Raw genomic sequence first — 19784 nt, 5'->3', positions numbered from 1 at the left:
TGACATATTTAAAGACAGTACACACACCTCATTTACTCACAGCCAAGAAACAAGCCTCATAGGTTCAGCTGCTTATTTCCATTCTAGCAGCCACTCTTTGCACTTGTTAATTAGAGCAACTTTTTTGTACTTTGTCCAAAACTAAGGAACTAGGTTTCAAGTATATTCAGAACATTCCACAACTCTCTATCTGAACATCAGTCTAATCATCTCTCTCTCTCTCCAGTGAAGATGATGATATGTATGTTTTAGAGAAGTATTTCATCATCTATATGTTTTACTTTATTTGTGGGGTTCGCAGATATGTTACCAAATGATATTCCAAACAACGAATTCCTATATTTTTTTGTTTTGGGTTTACTTAAAGGTGTTTCTTTTAACCTACGTGTTTCAATTAGCATATTTTGTTTGAATATATTTTTAAAATTCTAGCAAGGACAAGAAATGTTTTAATACCAAATCTGATTTTGAACAGATTTACTTTTAAGAACTTTAAAAATAAAACTATTTTTAGTATTTTGAAAATGCAGGTATATTTAGTGAAGAGGTAGAAGGGAACATAGCAAAGACAAAAAAAAAGAGTACTTACGGTCTGTAAGACTGGCAATCCCTGCAAGAGTAGTGATGGGAACATGAGGCATATCCCCATTCATCCTGAAGTTCTGGGATGGTAGCGACTACACAGATATTTTAGTTCAGGTGCCAGCTATCATTACTTCCCATCTCCCAAGCACTAAAAAAAACAAACAAAAAACCAAACAAACAAAAAAACCAAACAAACAAAAAAAAACAAAACACAAAAAACACACACACAAAAAAAACCACAAAACCAAATTAAAACTCTCAGTTTACTTAAAACAATTTTAAATTCAATAACATAAATGAAACATAGACCATAATCTCAGATGCATAGTAAGCAAATTTTGTCAAAAGTTGGCGGAACAATGTAGAATTAAAATATCAAATAGCATTAAGCAATCAAAAGGCAAGCTTCTGGTTTCAGAAGCAGAGTCCGCCACCAAAAAAGATGCAACATAAGGCAATCAAAAGACAATTTGCTCAGGTTATACAATACCAATGCAAAAATTGGCAACAAAACTTTTTGGCTCATAATGCAGTGGACAGCACTTAATCCATAATCAGTTTAAGCAATTAGCTACTATATTCACTTCCCAGTTTTGGAGGAGATATTTTTCATATAAGAAGTTAGCAAACACAAAAGGAATAATTTACAGGTGCAAATGTCAAACAGTAAGCAAAGTGACAAATACAAAATCTTAGTATATTTTTGTCATGGTTTAACCCCAGCCAGCAGTTGAGTGCCATTCAGCTGCTCATTCCCACCACCCACCCACCCCAGGTGGGATGGGGAAGAGAATCAGAAAAAGGCAAAAACCCATGGGATAAGAACAGTTTAATAATTTAAATAAAGTAAAATATACTACTACTGCTACTAATTGTAATGAAAAGGGAGATAAAAAAGAGAGAGGAATAAAACCCAAGAGAAACAAGTGACGTGCAATACAGTTGCTCACAACCCACTGACCAATGCCCGGCCCATTCCCCAGCAGAGATCGGCCTCTCCCGGCCAATTCCCCCAGTTTATATACTGGGCACGACATTCTGTGGTGTGGATTATCTCTTTGGCCAGTTCAGGTCAGCTGTCCCAGCCATGCTCCCTCCCAGCTTCTTGTGCAGCTCCTCCCTGGCAGAGCATGAGACACTCAGGGTAAGCAATACTCAGCAACAACCAAAACATCAGTGTGTTATCAGCATTATTCTGTACTGAATCCAAACCACAGTGCTGTACCAGCTACTGAAAAGAAATAAACTCTGTTCCAGCTGAAACCAGGACAATTTAAAAAATTGCAGTATTTCAAAATTTATCTGAAAATATCTCTCTAATATTAAACACACTCTGGTCAAACTATTACCAGGTACTGTTTCATCCCCTCCGCAGAAAGAAAAGGTTTAGTCACCACTGAACTAGTTTATTTCCTATAAAACAACATAGTTTATATTCAACTACTGAAAAGGAATTTGTTAAACTAGTTTTTACGCACTATAAAGATCCCAATTGTAAGGAAGTCCACACTATTTAAAGAAAACAAACAAAAGAACAAAAAAAAAATCCAACCACCACCAACCCCCTTGTCATGGTTGGACGCTGGCGCAATGCCAGCGCCCCCATGAAAATGCACCTTCCTTAAATAAATGCTGTGAGATGTTATCAGGAACAGAGCAGAGCAGGCCCAAGCTTAATAACAAAGAAAAAAAACTTTATTAAACTACTACTAATACAGAAAACACATAAACTAAATCTAGGATGAAGACCTTTTAAAACACCCCTCCTCCTCCCAATTTCCAAAAACACCCATCCATGAAACATCACCCGGGATTCCTGATCAAATTACCACCCTTCAGGTAATCAATACTCAAACTATCAAGAGAGAGAGAAGTCTCTCTTGTACCACAGACCCCCCAGGAAACACAGTTGCCACCTCCTGTGTTTCCCTGTCACACATGGCAACCGCCCAGAGAAAATCTGCCAGTGTGACACTCTCCATTCCATGTCACAGTGCTCTCACCACCGTGCATGGACAGACTGCTCATAGGGCTCCTTTAAGGATGCTTTGCCACAGACCCAAAGATACAACAGTTCAGTTTCTCATCCTGGGACTACAGTCCCCCCCATTTTTCCCTGGGGCCGAGGGGTCCAAACAGGACTCATCTTCTTCCCGAAGACAGAGGGTATCACCATTCCCTCTTCAGCTTTCTTCGTTTCTCGCCATTCTTGTGCCGTTCAAAGCTGAAACAGGTCTCCCTGGGTCACCACTGCATCCCCCTAAAATGCAGTCTCCATTGCAGGAGATTTTGGTTCAGTCCATGGCTAACAAGAAAAGTCCAGCCAAAAGCTACTTCATCATCTCCTCCCACCTAAATATTTCTTCTTCTAACATCTCAGTTCCCGGACTATCTCTCTTCCACTACAAATCAAGGAGGAGTAATACTTTTAAAAAACCCTCATTTCCTGGAAAGGGTTAAACGTTCAGACTCCCTGGACGGCTGATATCTTGGTCCGCCGTTCCGTCTCCCACGCTGGACATTCCCCCCGCTTCTCCTTCTCTTCTGCCGGCAAATTTCCAGGTGCCGCCAGGCTCTCTGTCTCTTTCCCTCTTGGGGGGGGGGGCAAAGGCATCTCCACTTCTCTCCACCCTTCCGTCCACAGGAGCTGGCTCGGTTCCAAACCCTCAGCCCCTCGGCCTACCTGGACAAGGCCGCGTGGCTTCCCCTCCCCCACCCAGCCCATGGCTGGGCAGGGGAGGTCTGCACTCTCTGACGACCGGAACCAAAAGAGAGAGTTCTCCTGGGAGTTCTTGCTTTTAACCCCCTGTGTTCTCAGAGGCGTGTCCATACTTTCAGTGGTCACTCCAGGTGCCAATATCCAAACCTGACCACTGATTGGTTTGACCCAACTTCCTGGAAAAAATTCACTTCCATGTCAAACCACGACACTCCACCCTTCGCCTCTGAGAACACACATTTCTAAAATTATTATCAAAATTACATTCAACACACTTCTACATAAAACAATAACCTACACTAACCCTCCACCTCTATATTGGCACCATAACCTAATACATGCTTTGCTCTTATTCCTTTTGATCCCATCTCACAGCTCTCATCTTATCTTCATCTCATCTTGCCCAGAATTCGATTTCCCGGTCAGGGAACCAAAAAATGTCATGGTTGGACACTGGCGCAATGCCAGCGTCCCCATGAAAATGCACCTTCCTTAAATAAATGCTGTGAGATGTTATCAGGAACAGAGCAGAGCAGGCCCAAGCTTAATAACAAAGAAAAAAAACTTTATTAAACTACTACTAATACAGAAAACACATAAACTAAATCTAGGATGAAGACCTTTTAAAACACCCCTCCTCCTCCCAATTTCCAAAAACACCCATCCATGAAACATCACCCGGGATTCCTGATCAAATTACCACCCTTCAGGTAATCAATACTCAAACTATCAAGAGAGAGAGAAGTCTCTCTTGTACCACAGACCCCCCAGGAAACACAGCTGCCACCCTGTGTTTCCCTGTCACACATGGCAACTGCCCAGAGAAAATCTGCCAGTGTGACACTCTCCATTCCATGTCACAGTGCTCTCACCACCGTGCATGGACAGACTGCTCATAGGGCTCCTTTAAGGATGCTTTGCCACAGACCCAAAGATACAACAGTTCAGCTTCTCATCTTGGGACTACAGTCCCCCCCATTTTCCCCTGGGGCCGAGGGGTCCAAACAGGACTCATCTTCTTCCCGAAGACAGAGGGCATCACCATTCCCTCTTCAGCTTTCTTCGTTTCTCGCCATTCTTGTGCTGTTCAAAGCTGAAACAGGTCTCCCTGGGTCACCACTGCATCCCCCTAAAATGCAGTCTCCATTGCAGGAGATTTTGGTTCAGTCCATGGCTAACAAGAAAAGTCCAGCCAAAAGCTACTTCATCATCTCCTCCCACCTAAATATTTCTTCTTCTAACATCTCAGTTCCCGGACTATCTCTCTTCCACTACAAATCAAGGAGGAGTAATACTTTTAAAAAACCCTCATTTCCTGGAAAGGGTTAAATGTTCAGACTCCCTGGACGGCTGATATCTCGGTCCGCCGTTCCGTCTCCCACGCTGGACATTCCCCCCCCTTCTCCTTCTCTTCTGCCGGCAAATTTCCAGGTGCCGCCAGGCTCTCTGTCTCTTTCCCTCTTGGGGGGGGGGGCAAAGGCATCTCCACTTCTCTCCACCCTTCCGTCCACAGGAGCTGGCTCGGTTCCAAACCCTCAGCCCCTCGGCCTACCTGGACAAGGCCGTGTGGCTTCCCCTCCCCCACCCAGCCCATGGCTGGGCAGGGGAGGTCTGCACTCTCTGACGACCGGAACCAAAAGAGAGAGTTCTCCTGGGAGTTCTTGCTTTTAACCCCCTGTGTTCTCAGAGGCGTGTCCATACTTTCAGTGGTCACTCCAGGTGCCAATATCCAAACCTGACCACTGATTGGTTTGACCCAACTTCCTGGAAAAAATTCACTTCCATGTCAAACCACGACACTCCACCCTTCGCCTCTGAGAACACACATTTCTAAAATTATTATCAAAATTACATTCAACACACTTCTACATAAAACAATAACCTACACTAACCCTCCACCTCTATATTGGCACCATAACCTAATACATGCTTTGCTCTTATTCCTTTTGATCCCATCTCACAGCTCTCATCTTATCTTCATCTCATCTTGCCCAGAATTCGATTTCCCGGTCAGGGAACCAAAAAATGTCATGGTTGGACACTGGCGCAATGCCAGCGTCCCCATGAAAATGCACCTTCCTTAAATAAATGCTGTGAGATGTTATCAGGAACAGAGCAGAGCAGGCCCAAGCTTAATAACAAAGAAAAAAAACTTTATTAAACTACTACTAATACAGAAAACACATAAACTAAATCTAGGATGAAGACCTTTTAAAACACCCCTCCTCCTCCCAATTTCCAAAAACACCCATCCATGAAACATCACCCGGGATTCCTGATCAAATTACCACCCTTCAGGTAATCAATACTCAAACTATCAAGAGAGAGAGAAGTCTCTCTTGTACCACAGACCCCCCAGGAAACACAGCTGCCACCCTGTGTTTCCCTGTCACACATGGCAACCGCCCAGAGAAAATCTGCCAGTGTGACACTCTCCATTCCATGTCACAGTGCTCTCACCACCGTGCATGGACAGACTGCTCATAGGGCTCCTTTAAGGATGCTTTGCCACAGACCCAAAGATACAACAGTTCAGCTTCTCATCTTGGGACTACAGTCCCCCCCATTTTCCCCTGGGGCCGAGGGGTCCAAACAGGACTCATCTTCTTCCCGAAGACAGAGGGCATCACCATTCCCTCTTCAGCTTTCTTCGTTTCTCGCCATTCTTGTGCTGTTCAAAGCTGAAACAGGTCTCCCTGGGTCACCACTGCATCCCCCTAAAATGCAGTCTCCATTGCAGGAGATTTTGGTTCAGTCCATGGCTAACAAGAAAAGTCCAGCCAAAAGCTACTTCATCATCTCCTCCCACCTAAATATTTCTTCTTCTAACATCTCAGTTCCCGGACTATCTCTCTTCCACTACAAATCAAGGAGGAGTAATACTTTTAAAAAACCCTCATTTCCTGGAAAGGGTTAAATGTTCAGACTCCCTGGACGGCTGATATCTCGGTCCGCCGTTCCGTCTCCCACGCTGGACATTCCCCCCCCTTCTCCTTCTCTTCTGCCGGCAAATTTCCAGGTGCCGCCAGGCTCTCTGTCTCTTTCCCTCTTGGGGGGGGGGGCAAAGGCATCTCCACTTCTCTCCACCCTTCCGTCCACAGGAGCTGGCTCGGTTCCAAACCCTCAGCCCCTCGGCCTACCTGGACAAGGCCGCGTGGCTTCCCCTCCCCCACCCAGCCCATGGCTGGGCAGGGGAGGTCTGCACTCTCTGACGACCGGAACCAAAAGAGAGAGTTCTCCTGGGAGTTCTTGCTTTTAACCCCCTGTGTTCTCAGAGGCGTGTCCATACTTTCAGTGGTCACTCCAGGTGCCAATATCCAAACCTGACCACTGATTGGTTTGACCCAACTTCCTGGAAAAAATTCACTTCCATGTCAAACCACGACACCCCTCCAAAAATAGATCATCACAAGAATTTGAACTGTGTTTCCAAAACAACAAAAATTTACAAATACCATACATTACAATCCACTATTGTTATAGTAATGAAATGAAAAAAATTGAGCATGATATCTTCTGAAGACAAAATAAATTAAAGGAACTTGTTGTATATACATTTACCTCTAGTAGACAGGCTCCTGTATTAACTCATGAAATAGTAAGACTTCTTCTGTCAGCATTTATGTTGTTTACTTAAGATTTGTTTATACTTACTTTACAAGTCAACAGTTTTACAAATTACATATACAATACATATAAACCAAAATATCACTGTCATTTCCTTAATAATCTTTATCTCAGTCTTTCTTATGCCACACCAATGACAATATATAATACCACTGCTAATACATTTGTACAGATTCTAAGCAAAACAAAGAAGTAATATTCTAAGTATTTTTCCTGCACAAAGTTTTCATGAACCAGTGAAGTTAAGCTTTCAGTGTTTCCCTATCTACACACAACTAAATTATTTTGGGTGGGAGTGGGGGTGGTATGGTGTGACAAGGGACAACACAACCAATACACAAAAAACTGCCACCCAACACTGAGTTAACTTCCTTTGTTGCACCTGCCACAGGCTCATTCCCACCACTAAATTACATTTGCTTGTTAAAAATATAATACATTACAGGTGCAGAAATCTAGTTAAGGAAACTGCTGCAGATAGATATATGCTGTGTGGGTTGCTGTGTTTAGGGTTTTTTTTAATCCAGGAGAAAACAGCCTTCAAACACACAGAGCGGTTTCAAATGCTACTTGATACTGAAGCTTCTTTACCTGAAATGAATACCAATATACAAAGAATTTCAGTTGTTTCTTACTTCCATAAATAAGCAATTCGTAAAGAAAAAAAAGGGACCTAACTTTTACCACAATGAGTCTGCAACAGCAAAGCCACAAGAGCTAACAACACTTTTAGAACTTAAATTTTCATGTAAAGGTAAGAAGTTAAAGAACACCTTTCACACATAAGTTGTACATACAAGAGACCATGTCCAATGAACTCTTCTCTCCTGACTTAAACTGCATCAAAAGTGATTAAGGTCACATAACTATTTAGTATTATTGGAAATTCCATATGTAACACAAAGACAAGAGGAGGGGGGGGGGGGGGAATTTGTTTACTTTCCCTTCCTGTTCACCTTGGAAAGCTGTAAACATCAGAGGCAGTCACTAATAATGCAAGTTCTTTCCTGGTATTACTGCTACACTAATTATACAGATATTAAATGGAAAAAAAATCCCTCCAAAAATAGACACTTAAATTAGATACCTTCTCCACAGATACATAAGAAACATGAACTGGCAAGACCCAGATCCAAGAGTGGAACAAGTGCAGACAGCTAGCTAGGATGGTCAGGGAAAGACTAAGTTTTCCAAGAGGAGAGTAGAAGGGGTTGGTTTGTTTAGCTAACAAAACCAAGGTCAGGAGGGGATGTGGTTGCTATGTCTAGGGCAAAGAAGGTTACAAAGGAAGAATGCTCAAAATATCGAGCAGTTAGAGAAGAAAATTGACAGCTCAAGACATGTTATTTCACACAAAATATCAAAATATCATGCAACAATTAAGGGCTTGACAAGTCAGACAAGTCAAAACAAACAAGTTTTGTTGTGCTTTGGTTTTTCATTCCCAACTCTAATGAGTCATTTATCAATATTTAGAAACTTTTGTATTATCAACTTTGCGCAGCAGCTACTACCAGTAGTAGTGCGGCATTTCTACCTATAGACTGAAAAAATAAATCTGTTACTTTATGTCTTGGGGATAGTTTTAATCCCATATCCATTTGTTTGTTTGTTTGTTTTTTTTTGTGTCCGGAATGGTCACTGCCGCCTCCTCCACCCCACCCCCCCCCCGGCTCCAGGAGTATTGTGATGGGTGAGAGGCAACCCGGAATCCTGTGATGGTTGGGGACCAGGGACTGCTGCTTCCTTCCAGTGGGGTGATAGTCTCAGCAGCCATGCGGCACGGACGTCTGACTGGATATCCTGTTGCCCTGTGTTTTTTGCATGTTTCTTTTTTTTTCCCCTTTTCCTTTGGCACTGTGATTGGGGCTTGCCAGCTTGCTTCTCTGCTCCTCTGCTTGCTTGGGAGCCCAGAGAGCAGTGCGTGCTAGGCCGGGAGCCCTCCCTGCCAGGCTGGCCCGACCCCAGGACCAGCCATCACCAGTGAGCTATCCAAGGGAGCGATCCCCCGCCAGCCCTACCGTTTTCTGCCACTGTATCAGGGCTTTTTGCTATACTTTAACCCGACACGCCGTGCCCGCCCAGACACCCTGTGGCTTCTGACACGGCTCTGGAGTCTTTGCTACACTTTGTTTGCCACCCTGGGTGTGCTCGCCTCTGCTATTCCAGCCTGCTGCTCCGAGGTTTCCTGTTGCAGTCCATTCAGCTTCCTGAATGGCACTTAGACCAGCTGCTTCTTGTGAGTTTGCAAAGGAAAGCCCCTTCTCTCTCTTTCCCACCGGCTGAGCCACCATTAACCATGTGGAGAGGTGGCTGAGCTCGCACCACAGCACCCCCTGCAGCCGCGGAGGAATCACTGCACCTGCCCTGCTTGGCCAGGAGCCAACAGCGCCCCTGCCGGCTGTGACCATAACCACACCAAAGGGGAAAGTGCTTGACAGCCAAGAAGGCTGTTTTTGGGAGGTTTTTTTGTTTGTTGTTGCTGCGGTTGTTGTTGTTTCTCTTGTTATACATATACATGCTAGTAAAGAACTGTTATTCCTTCTCCTATATCTTTGCCTGAAAGCCCCGTAATTTAAAATTTATAGTAATTTGGAGACAAGGGAGTCATATTTTCCATTCCAAGGGAGGTTTCCGCCTTCCTTGGCAGACACCTGTCCTTTAAACCAGGACACCTTAATATTAGCTGAATTAAGGAAATCAAAGAACTGTTGCATTGAAAAGCTTTTAAATGATGCATCATTGTTGCAGTTCAAAGAGAGAAGTAGAAACCCAATTTACATATATGCAAAGAGAGACTTGCATATTCAGTATATACATATACTCTTTCTGCTTTATAAGAAAAAAACAGATATTGTAAAAGACATTCCAGGGAGGAGGAAACCACAGTGCACAAAGGAAGTGATACAAAGAATCCCTTTGAGATAGGGAAACAGTGAAAGGGCAGCAGATACTGAGAATAATGTATTAAAAACTATAATCATAACATAATATACAATAAAAAAATGTGAAACCAAGATAGCAAGGACAGTAATATTGAAAATATTATGCTACAGGTAATAACTACACATTTAAAGCACTACTTCTGTATGTTATCTTCTTCCCTTTTTTGTTGTCAATTATATATATTCTCATTTACTGCAAATTAACATTCCAAAGAAAATTCCTACTGAAATGTTAAATTTTAAATGTTGTTCATTGGTTGGGGTTTTTTAAAGCGTATTGTGGTTTAACCCAGCTAAGCACCATGAAGCCAGTCCCTCACTCCCCCTTCCCCAGTGGGATGGGGGAGAGAATCTGAAAAAAGGTAAAACTCATGGGTTGAGATAAAGCATATTGGGTCTGGCTAAACTGGAGTTCAGCTATGCATTGGTAACTAGAAAGGTGTTGAGAACACACCAGTGCTGAGCAGCGCTGGCACAGCATCAGGGCTGTCTCTCCAACATCCCCCCCAGCTCAGATAGAAAAGCTGAGGGAAGGAATAAGGGAGGGCATTTGTTGTCCTACAATGTTTGCTTTCTGGAGCAACCACTACATGTGCTGAAGCCCTGCTTCCTGGGAAGTGGCTGAACATCACTCACTGATGAGAAATAGAGAATAAAATATTTTGTGCTTTTTTCCCTTTGCTTGCACACAGGACCTTTGCTGTTGCTTTAGTAAACTGCCTTATCTTGACCTACAAGGGGATTTTTTCATCTTATTTTCTCCCCTTTCTCTTTCCTCTTGGTTGAAATACATTCTTGTCCCCTCAACAAAAATGCCTGTTCTTCCATGGCTTAGCTATGGACATTCACAAGAACATTGGAAAACAAAATAAAGGGGAAAATCTGTTTATGTGCAGTAATACACAGGCTCAGTAGCAATGGAAAGATAAGTAACACCTCAGGATTCAGAAATTTAGTATTTACATTTCAGTGTTTCATTCCCCATACTCCAGAGTATTCTTTAAGTTATATCTTTAGATTTAAAAAGTAACTTTGTAGTGGGTTGACCTTAGCTACCTCAGATAACTAACCTAATATATTTCTGAGAAAAAAAAAAGATAAAATTAGATGAATTAAAATTAAATTTTAAAGAACTGCTAAAATATCATGTCTCTATAGCTTTATTTTTCTAAAACATTGTATTAAATAGAACATGCTAAAGACAGTTCTGTTTTATGTAGTTTATATTATGAAATCTTTAGTTTCGATGAAACTACTTTAAAAATTGTTTTAATTTCTTATATGTTGAATAGCATTGTACTGCTATAACCACAGCACTATGCTCAAAGTTGAATTCTGCAGCTGCACAATGTAAACCAGTACAACTCATTTATTAGCTACTTTATAATTTAGGTAAGCAGTGAACTCTTCTTTTAAAACATAAAACATGCTATTATAAATTTAAGAAGACTTGCCTCAACCAGTTTTAAGCTTCCACATTTTAGAATAAACTACTACTCTTATTAGTTATTACATGAAGCTATGCTAGTTATCAGTTCATAAACTGTCCTTAAAAAATTTTAAATCCCCACACTTAAAGAATGAGAGAGGCAGAAAGAGAATGAATTATTATCCTCTCATTCTCATTCAAATAAGATGCCATGATTGAGTACATCAGACAGATTTAGGTACAAGCGGGCAAATTTCTGGTTTCTATACCAGAGCTACAGTTTGATACAATGGCAGTACTTTTGCTACAAGTTTCCTGAATTAAACGCTTATAAAAATACTTTTAAAAATACTAAGGAAGGAGATAGGGTTGCCAAAACATAGTCTAAAACTTAAGTTACACAGAAAAAAAAAGCATAGGCAATCACAATATAAAGCATTTTAACATTAATTCAATCTCAGAAAAAGTCAGTATTGGAAGTGAGCAGTAATCAATCACCAATGCAGCTGCCTAAGGTAAAAATAGTAATGCAGTGTTATGTGTAATATGGATAATTCGCGCCTATAGGGTGATACATGGGTAAAGTTTTATATGATTAAAATATAGACATAAAGCATGCGAGCCAGAGCCAGGGGGTTGCCTCACATATGTTGAAACCATTGCTGATAAGGCTTCATTTACAAGTTAATACATGTAGCTCGTCGTTTCTCGAGACGATCTAGGAACTCCCAGGCGATGATGGACAACTACCCGAGATTGGGATCACTGGAACCACCAAAAGATACATCTCAATGCCGGGTTCCTGTAACTCCATCATCAATGTACATCGCTTCCCAGACCTCGAATTGTTCAACTCAGCGCAGAGAAAAGAGACTTTATGAATATGTGGGACTTTGAATGGAAAGAAAAGGCTGATCACCGAAATCCCGGCCTCGAGCAAAATAAACTGTATAAGAACCGCTCGCGAAGGACGGTTGGTGTGAAGCATAGGAGACCCTCTACTGGAGCGGTCAAACCTGTGTCTCACCCAGCGCCGATCCCGGGCTCGGCACTGTCCTTTTCTTTGTGGCTGGCTCAGATAGAATTTGATCACTATAATAAAAATTGGTTTTTTTCATTTTTAATTTGGCTGGGTCAATTTTTACCTATAACATGCAGGAAACCTGATATGAAGCTAACTTGAACAACCAAAAAGAAGGGCAGCATGTGGGGGGAGGCTGAGAGAAAGGGGGGGGGGAGTATTATCAGAAATCAAGAAGAATCATTATTACTGATAAAATCCCATGAAACACATCAGCATTTATAAAACCAGAAAGTTTATGGCATATACAGAATAGTCTCACCTACAATACTGGCTACAAAAAATTAAGTTTGAAAAGACAGATACAGAAATCCCAGAAGCACAAAAAATGAAATTCAGTGTACTAGTGAAATTAATATGTTTAGTTCAAAAAGTGATCAGCCAACAGACTGAATAATGCTGACAAAGCAAGTGAAAAATTGAAAAGCTTGAGATAAAAATTATTTAGCATAACTTCTAAACCAGTATTAGCATAATGTTTTTTTCCTAAGGCTATTCCAATAGTAGCTGCTCAAATCACTACAGCTACTGTAAGAAAAGAAATTTTAGTGAAAAGTACTGTACTGGACCAAGTGAGAGTTGCTTCTGAATATAAAGCAACCTTTAGAAAAAAATTTTAGAGCAACCAGCTTCTTCCTCTGTGGCTATTGTCACACTGCTTTGGCCTCTGCTGTTCTATTCGATAACAATGACACTGATGCCTCTGCTGCCTATGTGCTAGTAGTGTCAGTGACACCACAGTAAATGGGAAGAGAAGCCACAATAAAGGTGGTGGAAGCATACAAAAAATTAGGTCTGTGGATTCAAGGAAAGATGTCCCCTAACACAGATGTGCACCCAGTTTCTACAAGGGTAGACTAACATAAAGCATAATTTTGCTTTGTACCTCTAATAACCCTTCCCTGAGGAGGTAAGGAATTGACACGAGCAAACAACAACAAACAAAACCAAACCAGACTAAGTCATGTGCAGAGAGCAGATACCTACAGGTAGTATGCAGCTTCCCTGACCTATACTACATGAATGTCTAGCAGGAAATGTTTATTTTTCTTGTTACCTTGGAATCACAAAGGGTAAAACTTCATTAGAATAGTTTCCCGAAAAGAATGAACAGCATTAGCATCTTTTTCTGTTAAAGCCATTTTCTTCTTGTAAGCACAGGAAGCTTTTTGTTTTTAATTTTATTTTCTATAAAAGTTAAAAAACACTTATAAACAATGTTCTCTACTTTAAAATAGCATCTCAAATATTTAGTTCAGGTGCCTTAGCACTAAGAACTCTTTAAAATGAGGCCATATCACATCCTTCATACACAAATCAGTTATGCATCAAGAAAAAGCCTATTCATTAAAGCAACACAACCTGTCTCAAAAATTTGCAGAAAATGAAATTATATTTACAAAACATTGTGATGATCAGCAAGTGTACATTATTTCAGGCAAAGAGGAAAATGCAAATCTTAGAATTACTGATTTTCAAGGTAACTGCCCAATGCATCATTGAAGCTATACCAAAAAAAAACCCAAAAAACCCCACTGTTCTACGGGAAAGTGTATTTCCTGCTATTTCATTAGAGAACTAATGCAAAACAGAATCTGTTTTAGGAGCCTTACTTTTGAGACAGCTCAGCTGTTGCCTTAAAACATGGGGATTAAATTTAAGCAAATGGAAAGAAATCTTGCACCTGGTTTCAAAATAAAATACTACTGGCTACTTCTCATTAAGAAAGGGGTACCAGATCAACTGATAAGGTAGCAAAATCTAAACCAAAAATTGGTATGTTTCAAAAACTTAAGCTATATAAAATACACATTAGTTTTGCAGTTATGTTCACCAGTTCTGCAAAAGAAAGCAACTAAAACTATCAAGGAGAATCGAGTTATTCAGGAAATTTATTACTGCTCCTTTATATATTTTTAAACAATAAGTATCTTCTTTATGAACCTTTCAATATCAAAGATACTGATACTACTGAGAGCTACTGAATTATTTTTGTTCTGCAGAAGTGAACATAGAATTAAACTGTAAAATCATAACTTTGCTTGGAAGCAGTCATGATACTAAGCTTAACTAAGAAATTCAAACATAAAGGGAAAACCCCAAGCTACTTCAGCAGTTCATACATTTATTATTTCCCATCTGTACTACATATTCTTCATGCAACTTCCATTGCAACAAAAATTATATCTATAATTATACTCTTTTTGGTGAGCACAGCCTTTTCAATGTTTCAAGCAGCAGCTGATATTAGATACAGTCCATTATATTCAAAAATGTATAGAAGAGCATGAGCTATTAAAAGGGTTTGGTAGGTCAGCTCTGTCAAATGGAAAGCATTTTAAGTTGCAACACGCATCTTTGTTAACAAAATAGTGATAGAGAGGAAGTAGTAACTTGAGTTTTTTTCAAATTCTTGACTGTCATTTGTTAGCTGGTAATAGCATTACCCTTTTCTAAAAGAAATTGTGTACTTAAATTACTTACATTTTAAAGGCTTTTAATTAGGTTGGATCTTAACCAGGCTGAAAACTTAGTGACTAAACACTGGACCAAAATCTATTCAATTCAGGAGTCTTTTTCAACTTTTAATCTTGCCCTTCCGTCTTTGAACATTCTCAGGTGATTCCTAACCTTTATAAAACAAAATTGGCAAGAAATATACCTGTTGATTAAATAGCCGATTTTGCACAAAACTTGACATCACACCATTTTTGCCTCTTTTTTGGATTTGAAAAACAATTAAAACACCTCTAAACCTCTTTAATACACACTAAGAAAACCGATGCACACCTGTAACATTTCTTTAAAGATCTACAATAAATGCCAATGGAAAATTCTGTATTTCTGAATATCTCCAATGATGGAAATTCACTGAGAATTTTTTTCCCTTTAAATCCAATCAGTATTTCCCTTACTGCACACAGCAACTGTAGCTTCTTTTGTTATGCACCTCAGACATACTTGTCTTCATCCTCTGTATAAACACTCATTAGCTAGTTAAAGGCAACATTTCAAGCCCTCTTAGCTTTTTTTTCACCAGGGTAAACAAACCCAGCTACCTCAGATTCTTCTGTCACCCTACTATACAAAATAACTCATGCACTCACACTAAGATCTAAAAGAAGAAAAAGAGGAAGTTTTATTTCTGACTTTGTAATATATAGAATTCTAAAAGTGATAGTGGATTGGAGGGTGAAATTGCCACCTCTCCAACTACACTGGTTAAACTAACAGTCTATCAATTTTCTCTTTCCACAAAGAAGAATGTAAAATAATCATTATTTACATGAACAGTGCATGAGAACTCTAGTAGAAATATGTAAACATTAGAAGGCATAGAAAACTTTTAAAAGAACTTTAAAACTTTCAAAAGAACAGAGTAAAATTCTTCCTCTACATTTCATGCTCCAGCCCCCTAACCATTTTGGTGTCCCTCTGTCACAGTCCCTCCAGTTTGTCAGCATCTTTTTTTTTTTTTTTTTTTAACTGATCATGTCATTAACATTCTGGTTTCAGACCATTTTTGTCCTCACAGGCTACAGCATACTTCATTGTTACAATTGTCTTCTCGGCATTTTGAGTCCATTTTTTCATATTTTCCCTTCAACCAGCTTCCATTTCTACCCCACTATCTTACAGCTTTAAGACTTGGCATAGCTTTTCCCCACTTGATACTACATATCACTTACACACTGTCTCACAACATGCCACATTCCACCTCCTCCATGCCATCAATAAAGCCAGTTCCCTCTGTGATCAGCCCCCTTCACACTAACAGCCAAAAGCTTTGTTCTATCTTCTGTATACAAAGTACATTTCCAAGATTTACCACAAGTCCTTTGCATCCTTGTTGTGGTTTAGGAATGGCACTCCAAAACTACAAGCCACTCATCCCCCTGCCCCTCCAGTGAGAGAGACAAAAGGCAGAAATTATGGGTTGAGATAACAATTTACTGGAAACAGAAATGAGATAAGAAACAAACTGTAACAGCAACAATATTAATAACAAAAGTATACAAAAAGAGGGTGATTTACCTCCAAAAAATTCTCACCCAGCCTAAACCCATGAAGTGGGCCCCAAGAGAATAAACAAAATGGCAGAGAGACCCTCTGTACCCATACTTTTTCTCCCAAGCACCAGCCACACACCCTTCTTGTAGGTAAGAATTCCTTACTTCTGCCCCCCAGTGATGATCTGAGTGGTATAGAATAACAGCCTAGACATGCCTACATGGCTCCAGGCTTTGCCCCCTCACAGCTACTGTGAAAAATTAACTCAGTCCTGGCAGAAAATCAAGACAATCCTCCACCCTGAAATCTCTTGTGAACAATATTCTCTTTGAAAAGCATGGAACACTTGTTGATTGTCATACACAAGGTACAACTTGTATACCCTACTTATATAAACTTGTAAACATAACTATACTTACCTACTTCATGTATCCACAAATTATCCCATCTTTCCTGAGACTGAAAGGTTATTGCAGCTTTCAGTTTAAAAGGCATTTACACAGCTGAAGTAATGATCTACTCTCTCATTATTTTTGAGAACTGCTAAATTCAGGAATTGATTTTATTATTTTCCTGATGAATTGCTGAATGAGTTTTAATTTAGCTTGGTACAAGAACTGTGGTCATCAAGATTTTCTCTATCCATATATTGTCAATATTCTAGCTTAGAGCTGCTCTTCAGGCTACTGTGCATCAGGTAAGCTAACTGCATGTGACTTCCTGAAGCTTTGCAACTGAAAAACAGAAAAAGTAAAAATACACCTCTATCAATATTCAAAACTATTATGCTATCACACATTGACAATGGAAGTTTAGCGCTAGAAAACATCTGCTTTATACATCAGCAAGCTTTCCATTTCATTTACTTTATGCTGCCCCCCTCGAGGAAGCTGTGGACTGTATGAGGTCTCCCCTCAGTCTCTTCCAGGCTAAACAAACCAAGTGACCTCAGCTGTGACTTGTAAACCTTGCCCTCAAGGCCCTTCACCATCTTGGTCTCCCTCCTTTGAATGCTCTCTAATGGCTTTATATCCTTTTTATATTGTGGCACCCAGAACTGCCCCCAGGACTTGAGGTGAGGCTACCTTAGTGCAGAGCAGAGTGGGACAATCCCCTCCCTTGACCTGCTGGTGATGCTGTGCTTGATGCACCCCAGGACATGGTTGGCTCTCCTGGCTGCCAGGGAACACTGCCGACTCATATTCAACTTGTCATCGACCAGGACTCCCAGGTCCTTTTTCATGGTGCTGCTCTCCAGCCTCTTGTTACCCAGTCTGTCCATATACCTGGGGTTGCTCCATCCCAGGTGCAGAATCCAGCAATTGCCCTTGTTAAACTTCATATGGCTGGTGGTTGCCCAGCCCTCTAGACTATCTAGATTGCTCTGTAAGGCCTCTCTACCCTCAAGGGAGTCAACAGCTCCTCCTAGTTTAGTATCAATGGAAAGCTTAACATACATTTAACTCCTGTATCCAGATAATTTATAAAAACATTAAAGAGCACCAGCCCTGAAATATGTATTTCATATTGTAAGTTTGGATTTCATAAGAGACACGGGAATCTGAATCACCTCACTGTTATTTTTAGACCATTCACAACATAAATTAATTGAAATTTTCTAATATATTGTGTACATAAACAGAAAAGTGGGAGCAAAAGTTGTATGATCAGTTGACAAAAGTTAGTCCCAAGACTTTCTCTAAATTAATGCATCAGGAAATAGGAAGAGCAAACAGAAAGTAATATAAAAAACAATAAATGCAGGACAACCTGAGAGTCAGAGATGCTGAGTGAAAGTAATAGCACTACAGGTGCTGACACAAAGCACAGGAAAAATTCAAAGTAACAGCTGAACTGTTTGAGTGGCTTACTGACACTGAAACCTATGGTTTTCACACCACTCTGATTTGTTATTCATTTCAATGAGAAAGGATAATATAGTAAATAAATAGGAGGGTTAGGAGATGGCCTAATCTTATTATGAAAGGGGGCACTCAAAAGAAATCTATATATTAAATTTCTCATGCAAGTAAGGGTTGTATTGAGAAACAGGAAAAAACACTAATAATTTCTTTATTTCCCTTTGCTGCTTCCTGTGCATTTGCAACTGCTAAAGCAAGAACAAATATGCCTCCTTTCCTACTACTGTTGCTACTGCCAACTGTTCAAAAATAGTATTTTGCAAAAAACTTTCCTCAAATTCACATATTCTGTCTTACTGATTTCCTTTTCTCTCAGTTCTATTCAGTGGCCAGGTTTCTTTCTATACTATCCCCACTGCTTCATGCAAAGATCAAGAAGAAACTAGGATTAATCCTGCTCCTTCTGCTCTCTCAGGACAAGAGGGCAACACTCTGGTTTACTCAACATAAGTATTAGTAGAAACAGTGGTGACAAAGTGATGAAATCTTTGAGAGCACAGATGTGCTAAATTCTACTGTCCAGCCTGCTAGTATTTCCAAATTCCTAAATATTATACAGTAATAATTTAAACTTGAGATGTGTACCTGACTCCAGATATACATGGGCAAATAGCTACAAAGAAAAAGAAAAAGAAGAAGGGAAAAAAAAAGACAAGGAAAAGTCATGGGAACTTGATCGTCAACAATGAAAATTATTCGTTTATGAAAGGCATCTCATCTCCAAGTACTATAGAGACTATTTGGTGATCTAAAGTACATTTTTTTGTTTCACCTGTTGCTACCATCTTATCAAGAGTTGGTCTACATGGGAAAATTGGTCACTTCAAACACTCACATCCAAATTTTCAGTCCACTGTTAAGAACCCTGCTGGTCCCATGTACCAGACAAAAGCCTTCAGCTATTATAGCCCAATCCTAGGGATACCCATACCTCTAGCAGGATAATTTTATAATGACAAGCATCAAGATGCCAAAAATCACATGCAACAACAATGTAAAATAAGCTGAATTTTAAATAAAACCATATATGATATCCACTTTAAAATAAAGATATACAGTTACTATTACATCCACTATTCAAATTGACTTAAGAATTTCTAACACATTGTTGTGCAGTCCACAAAACCTTACCTTACACCTTCTGCAATACAGCAGCATAACACTGGCAAGCTCTGGCTTTTTTCCCTGGTACTACTGCAGAAAAAAAAAAACATCTAAGACTTAAACAAGTTACTAATATTTATATTTTTATACTGTATACAAAACACCCCCGTTGGTCTCTGGAGAACCAAACTCCAGCTGATGTTTCAGTTGCCCTCAAACCCATACCAGTAAATTGAAAGTTTTGGTCTACTGAATACACTGACTGAAAAAAAAACCAACCTCACTAGCTGACCTCTAAAATATCTGTATATATGTAGATGGTTAACCCATTATCTAACACTGTATAGACAGCACTCATGAA

The 19784-nt window shown here is 40.1% G+C and overlaps 1 protein-coding gene across 2 annotated transcripts in view; it reads right to left on the bottom strand.

The window, feature by feature from the left end:
• Window positions 1-19784, bottom strand: part of LOC128821384 (nipped-B-like protein) — a 160607-nt gene that overhangs the window by 122758 nt on the left and 18065 nt on the right. For both annotated transcript variants that reach the window (XM_054002369.1, XM_054002370.1), the window contains exon 2: window positions 590-733. In XM_054002369.1, the coding sequence (XP_053858344.1) occupies window positions 590-653 (64 nt within the window). In that variant the 5' untranslated portion in view covers window positions 654-733. The remainder of the gene's footprint in view (window positions 1-589; window positions 734-19784) is intronic.

The sequence above is a fragment of the Vidua macroura genome, chromosome W (assembly GCF_024509145.1).
Source record: "Vidua macroura isolate BioBank_ID:100142 chromosome W, ASM2450914v1, whole genome shotgun sequence".
Taxonomy (NCBI): Eukaryota; Metazoa; Chordata; class Aves; order Passeriformes; family Viduidae; genus Vidua; species Vidua macroura.
Note: the sequence above shows the minus strand (reverse complement) of the source record. Positions and strands in the feature narration are given on the sequence as shown.